At 48.6% G+C, this 7211-nt stretch overlaps 1 protein-coding gene across 2 annotated transcripts in view; it reads left to right on the top strand.

The window, feature by feature from the left end:
* Positions 1-7211, top strand: part of PLCB3 (phospholipase C beta 3) — a 73356-nt gene that overhangs the window by 33444 nt on the left and 32701 nt on the right. For both annotated transcript variants that reach the window (XM_035097796.2, XM_035097797.2), the window contains exons 10-14: positions 610-756; positions 1222-1379; positions 2458-2540; positions 2676-2760; positions 3736-3919. In XM_035097796.2, coding sequence (XP_034953687.1) covers positions 610-756; positions 1222-1379; positions 2458-2540; positions 2676-2760; positions 3736-3919 — 657 coding nt within the window. The remainder of the gene's footprint in view (positions 1-609; positions 757-1221; positions 1380-2457; positions 2541-2675; positions 2761-3735; positions 3920-7211) is intronic.

Here is a 7211-nt window from a genome sequence, read left to right on the forward strand (position 1 = left end):
AAGGGCGGTATATAAAGATAATAAATAATAATGGTAAGAAATAAATTCCAGTATAACGGCAGGCGAGCGAGCAAGCAGTGTGGGTGGCAGACAGCCCAGGCGAGCTGTTTAAGAGAAGGGAGAAGGTGCTGAATGTTTTATGTTCTGTTGTGTTTCTGTATATGTTGGAAGCCGCCCAGAGTGGCTGGGGCGACCCAGTCAGATGGGTGGGGTACAGATAAGAACATTATTGTTGTTGTTATTATTAGAGCGGTTTGGCAAACTGTTCTGTGAAGAGCCTCCCCGCTCCTTTAAAAGGGGCTGCAGCAAACTGAGGGGAGTGGGGGTGGACTTGGGGGTCAGGCAAAGGGGTGAATGAGGTGCAAAGAGGGGGCGGTTTGGTTAGGTGTGGGAAAAGGAGGGTTGGCAAAGGGCTTGGTGGGTAGGGGAGCTTGGCAAGAGCAGTGAGCAGGGGGAGCAACCCCTAGTCATGTGTGTGTGTATAGATGTATGAAATAAATAAAAGTGGGGCACAGATAAACACAGTCCTGCCCCCACTTATTTCAGCGTGCCTCTTTTCTTGCCTACTTCTATAAAGCTGCTTTTCTTTCCCCGTCTGTCCTTCCGTAGACCAGATGTCAATGGAAGGGTTTGGCCGCTACCTGGGGGGAGAAGAGAACACCATTGTGCCCCCCGAAAAGCTGGATTTAAGTGACGACATGACCCAGCCGTTAAGCAGCTACTTTATTAACTCTTCACACAATACCTACCTCACAGGTATGTGCACCGAACAGAGACACGTGCCCTGGACTTTCGTACCCCCAAAGTCTTCTGGGAGCTGTTAGTTTGTTAAGGGAGCCGAGAGTTGTCAGGAGACCCTCTGTTCTCCCCCCAGTGCTACAGTTCTCAGAGTCGTCTCACAGTCAGTCCCAGGGAACTCTGGGAGGTGTAGGAAAATAGGGGTTGAGGAAGATGATTGCCCTTGTTTTGTGGCTGAGCAATTCTTCTTCCTCATTATATCCTGAGGTGAAATTGTTTTGTGAGAGACCGGCTGTGCAGAAAATGCATCCCTGTTGGAAATCAAGTGCCTTCCTCTGTGCTCAGAGTTACTGGCCTTCTTTATTTCCCGTTTTATTTTGCCTCTTCTAAGGCTTTGAGGTCTGGTATCATTGCTTGGTTGTCTCTCCTCTCCCCAGGCATCTAACATTTTCCCATCATCTTCTCCTTCTCCCTTCAAAAAAGCTGGGCAGCTGACAGGCAATTCCTCAGTGGAGATGTACCGGCAGGTGTTGCTGAGCGGCTGCCGTTGCATTGAGCTGGACTGCTGGAAGGGGCGGCCCCAAGACGAGGAGCCCTTCATCACACACGGGTTCACCATGACAACCGAAATCCCTTTCAAGGTAACTGGCACCCGGCACGGTTGGCCATTTGCAAGGGTCCCCAAAGCCAACAGAGGGGTCGCCCACCCCCCCTACCCGTGTTTGCCATTTCCAGTTTTTCAGCACGTGATCAGTGTGGGTCTTCTTGGCCTGTTGCGCCCCTTCCTTTAAAAGGAAGATGGAGCATGTTTCTTGGGCCACCGATCATGCATGCTGGGCCTGATGGGGGTTGTAGTTCAGCAACATCTGGAGGGCCAACAGTTCCCCACACCTGTTCCTGAGGTAAGCTTGGAATATCACCTTAAAAGGCTTATTTGCAACCAGTGAGACCGAGGTTGGCATAGTCAGGTGGAGATCTGAACTGCCTCTGATCACGGGAGCTCCAGTTATCCAACAAGGGTGAGAACTCAGAGGTCCAGGCCCTGCTTGATACCATTTTAGTCATGAAAGCAGAAACTGTGGCTCTCCCACCTGCTGCTGTGGGACTCCAGCTCCCATCAGCTGCAGCCAGCATGACCCAATGGTGAGGAATGATGGGAGTTGCAGTCCATCAACGTGTTTAGAGGCTGCGAGGCTCCCCATCCCTGTGTTCAGCCTTTTGTTCCAGGCCTGGGTGTGGGAGCAGAATCCTCCTGAAACGTCAGCACATTGATGGGGAACTTTCTCTTAAGTTTATTGTCCATTGTAGCAACCTCCCCCCCACCCACCCCAAACTCTACCACTGTAATCAAATAAGTGCTCTTGACCTCTTAACCTAGTGGTGGGGAACTTCAGGCCTGGGGGCTTAATATGCCCCCCCCCAGGCGCTCAGTACTCTCCACATACCACACCCCCTCTCCTCAGGCCACATCCTTCACTGGCCTTGCTTCGCATCTCACTTTTTCAGAACGCAGGCTAGAGGGGCTTGTGTGTGCGTTGACACCAGCCTACTGTGGAAAAGTAAAATTTGCAAAGGTTGCTCTGCCCACTTTTGCCTCAGGCCCCTCCCACCACTGGCATGTGGCCCCCAGAAGGTTGCCCAGAAGGGAATGTGGCCCTCAGGCTGGAAAACATCCCCCACTCCTGCCTTAACCCTTTTCCCTGCCTCACTCTGTTACAGGAAGTCATAGAGGCCATTGCTGAAAGTGCCTTCAAGACTTCACCTTTCCCTGTTATCCTCTCATTTGAGAACCACGTTGACTCGTGAGTAGTTGTGGTGCCGCAATGGCTTGTCTGAGACTGTCATCCTCGCCCCTCCCCTCCTTACAGCGCTGCACGATCAGAGAGGCCTGCGTGACTGATAACCTTTCCTCTGTGTTTCTTGCTTTCCTTCCCCAGGGCAAAGCAGCAGGCGAAGATGGCCGAGTATTGCCGCAGCATATTTGGGGACGCTCTCCTTATTGATCCTTTGGATAAATATCCGGTATGTTCTGGAAGCGAGATCACCCAGGGGAATGACATGTGGGCGGGTTGGTTGGGAGCGGCTGCGGTCCTTACTTAGGTTGTGTACAGATGACCACTTACTCCGGCTCCAGTTCGCTCGCACTGCTGGTTTCTGAAACCGAGTATGCCTGATGTTAACCACAATCCACAGGTACTGTGCAGCTTCTGCTTGGTGTGCTTTGCCTCAAACCAGCCTTTGTCTGATTTGAAAACGGAGGTTGTGGTGAAGCTGAGGTGTGTACGGCTCAGGCAGCCATTGCACATGCTCAGTTGACAGCTTCAGTGAATTAGAGTTCGGCCTGGAGAAACAAATCAAGTAATGGGCATCCTCTTGGTTTATCTATTTCAGGGTAGTCCCAAGGTCTGTATGCAGCACTCAGAGACACTGGGCTTTGGGAAGGAGGTGTGAGGCTCTCACAGGGTCTTAGAGTCCTCCTGCCTCCTTCCCAAAGTCTAATGAGTGCTTTCCCAGTTTTGGGAAGGAGGTGGGAGAGCGTCAGGCCCCGGCCAGAGCCTCACACCTTCTTCCCAAAGCCCAGCACCTTGTTTACCTGACCTTGGGAAGGCAGTGTGAGGGCCGGGGTGTCAAATTTTGGCCTCACCCCCCCCACTCGACAAGGCATTGTGCGGCCAGTTGGTTCCGTGTTGAAGTACTCTTGCAGCCCACATGGTAAGAAAAGTTGGGCCGCCCTGAACTAGTTCACTGTTGTCCACACTCACAAGCAACACCGCTCCAGGATTTCAGACCAAGATCTTATTTGGAGCTGCCAGGTAGTGAACCTGTGGGCTTTTGCATGCAAAACAGCTCTGCCACTGAGCTACGCCTCCTTCCCTTCTGTGAATAGATTTATCTCTTGAGGGCATCAGCACCCATCTTGTCTCCTAGTCTATGAAGATCTCCTGCTCTTGCTAACATCTTAACATCTCCCATTTCCCCCCACCCCACCCCCCGCAGCTTCAGCCTGGCGTTGCTTTGCCAAGTCCCCAGGAGTTGTTGGGCCGGATCCTGGTGAAAAATAAGAAGCGCCGCATGCATGGCAAGGGATCTGAAGGCAGCATTCGGAAAAGGCTCCTGGAACAGACACCCAGCTCCTACAGCGATTCATCCGGAGTGGGTGAGCCAGGCTCTCCTGCACTAGGTATGTGTCTTAATTATTTGCAGAGTCATTTTTTTTCCCCTGGACGTAGGTGTGTGCATTTATTTATTCCCAATATTTATAGACCGTTTTTTAACCGTAGAGGTCACAAGGCAGTTTTTCATCACAGTCAATAAAAGAACCCGCCGGTCCAAAATGATACAGCATCTAGAACAAAACTTACGGGCTAAAAGACATCAGATCTAAGCACTTACTTGTAGCTTCATGCATGGAAGTTGCTTCACAAAGGGGATGCTGCATGCATTTTACTCGATGGGAGTAGAATTTGGTGATTAGCTGTGGAGGAGAAAGCGACAGAGTGCAATAGAGAGGCTAGAGGAGATAAAATGTGGACATCTTTCTCCGTTACTTCATTGTTTATATTTTAACACACAAAATGGTAAATTACTGCCTCTGATTTTGCAAAAGACCCTTGTGGTCAGATGCAGTTCTTAGCATTTCTGGTCACTGGTTTGATAACAAAATAACTTATACCTGCTTTATTTTACACTGCACATTCTGTCTCAGTTGTGGGAATTTATTATATCAGATGTCATATCTGTACCAAGTATTGAAATTTTTATTATTATAAAGGATTGCAATGTGTGTGTGTGTGTGGGGGGGGAAGCTTAAGGTTCCATAAATAGGAATAATAATAATAATAATAATTAATAATATTTGTATCCTGTCCTCCCCAGCCAAAGCTGGGCTCAGAGCGGCTAACATCGTATAAAGAAGACGATATTCATAATACAAGCGATCAATCAATTAAGATACATCCCGACAATTAATTCAAACAAAATTAAAACTGGACAAGTGGCAATCTTCAGATTAAAATTGGAGGCAGTTAATACTCGCCAAGACCAACTGTTTCCACTGATATTATAAGGACCTATGAGCGGGCTGGGAACCTCCTTCGTGCTTGTTCTTATACAACTTACTTAAATGCCTGCTGAATAGAAAGGTCTTTGTTAAGCACCTGAAGTTCAACAGGGGGAGAGGCCTGTCTGATCTCAGAATTGGGCCCACAATATGGAATGCATGGCTCAGGAGGAAGCAAGCCATGTTTCTGAGCCATAGGGGGGTCCACAAACAAAGACCACCCCTCTACAAAACTCTACAAAACTGATTGGGCAGGGATGTGAAGAATTGGGAGCTGCCTTAAGGTATCCCTGCCCCCGAGTTGTTAAGGGCCTTGTAAATTAATACCAGAACCTTGAATTTGGCACAGTGCCCAACGCTTAAGCACCGCAGTGATGTACTGGCTGTAGTCTGTCCCCACCTTTTCAGATGAGCATCTGTTTTCATCTGTAGCTGGCAAAAGATGAGTCCAGGCTTGCCTGAGCAGCTAACTCGTTCTTCAACTAGAATATATAATGTGTAAGCTGAAGCGGCCGTTTTATCTTTCTATTACTGTTACTTCTCCGCCTTTGGCTAGCCAGGGGAAGACCAAAGAGTTCTGCAATGTTATTGCCCACTGAGCATGGAGATGGCGGGTGGGGGATCAAAATAACTTGATAGTGGAGCGTATGTTCTTCATGGGCCAGGTTCAATCACTGGTATCCCCTCCTGAAAGACCAGCTCCATCAGACTCTTCAGCAGTCGGTCTGTCAAGGCTAAAGGGAGGGGGGAAAGCAGGGGCTGCAGGGCCTCTCCATCCATTCCACTGTGAAATACCTGCGGTTTTTTGGCTCCCCTCCCTGAAATCTTTCAATTCCAGCTGGTCATTGCGAGAAATCAGCAACTAAAAAAGAGCGCCTGGGTTTTCTCTTTTCCTCTCCCCTCCCAACCCCTTTTCCTTTTGTGCCTTGGGGTGTTCAGGGCGGATAGGGTTGCCATATTTTGAAGAGCAAAAAAGGGACTCTCATTTTAAATACCCATACTATATATAGGCTATAGAAGCTGTGATCTATTGCTGAAGGGGGCAAGAGAAGAGGAAAGCAAGTCTTCAGCCATGTCTCATCCAGAAAGTATAGCCAGAGACATTTTGGCAAATTTAGAAAATCCACCCGGACAGAACTTTTACCCTTGAAGAAGAGGATGTGTCCTGGAAAAAGAGGACACATGGCAACCCTAATTTAGTACTTCTTCATGCAGTGCATAGTTAAAACTATGGAACTCGTTTCCACGGGAGGCACCAGCCTGGATGATTTTAAAAGAGGATCAAGCAAAATTCATGGAGCAGAGGGCTATTGATGGCTACTAGCCATGAAAGCTCTGCTCTGCCTTCGCAGTTGGAGGCAGCCATGCTTCTGAATACCAGTTGGTGGAAGTCACAGCAGGTGAGAGTGCTCTTGCGCTCGAATCCTGCTTGCTGGTTCCCCCACAGGCTTCTGGTTGGCCACTGTGAGAACTGGATTCTGCACCAGATGGGGCTTTGGTCCGATTCAGGAGGCACTTCTTATGTCTTCTTGCGAATCCAGTAAAACTACAGTATACTGGAGGCTGGTGCGAGGCACAGCACACATTTCCTTCCTCCGTTGCATCAGACCCAGAAGAGGGGGGCAGAGTAAGTGCAAATCAAATTCCCCTGCTTTTGCTTCCTCCTTGAAACATCTGAGCTTAGCTGTCAACAGTCAGAGAGGCGCTCCCTCTAGCCCAGCACTGTCTGCCTTTACTAGCTAGTAGCGATCATTGAGAACACTGCTCCATTTAACTAGAGGTGGTAGGAACCAAACATGGGAAACTTCTGCATCAAAGCAGCAGAATTGCTGTTATCGTTCAATGTCTTTGTATCCTGCCTTTCTCCTGAGTTGGGAATTAAGGTGGCTTTTTTTTTTTTTATTGGAACCCAGGTGCGCTGTGGTTAAACCACTGAGCCTAGGGCTTGCTGATCGAAGGTCGGCGGTTCGAATCCCTGTGACGGAGTGAGCTCCCGTTGCTCGGTCCCCAGCTCCTGCCAACCTAGCAGTTCGAAAGCACGTCAAAATGCAAGTAGATAAATAGGAACCGCTACAGCGGGAAGGTAAACGGCGTTTCCATGTGCTGCTCTGGTTTGCCAGAAGTGGCTTTGTCATGCTGGCCACATGACGGAAGCTATACGCCGGCTCCCTCGGCCAATAATGCGAGATGAGCGCGCAACCCCAGAGTCGGACACGACTGGACCTAATGGTCAGGGGTCCCTTTACCTTTAGATTTTATATATATATATAGTATTATCTATATATATAATATATAGTATTATATATATATATATATTTAAAACATCATTATGAAATACGAAGTAACAAAAACAAAACTATTTGAAACCAAAAGTTAAAACACAATAAAACACATGTGGAGCCAGCCATTCAAG

Source organism: Zootoca vivipara, chromosome 17 (assembly GCF_963506605.1).
Source record: "Zootoca vivipara chromosome 17, rZooViv1.1, whole genome shotgun sequence".
In the NCBI taxonomy this organism is placed as follows: Eukaryota; Metazoa; Chordata; class Lepidosauria; order Squamata; family Lacertidae; genus Zootoca; species Zootoca vivipara.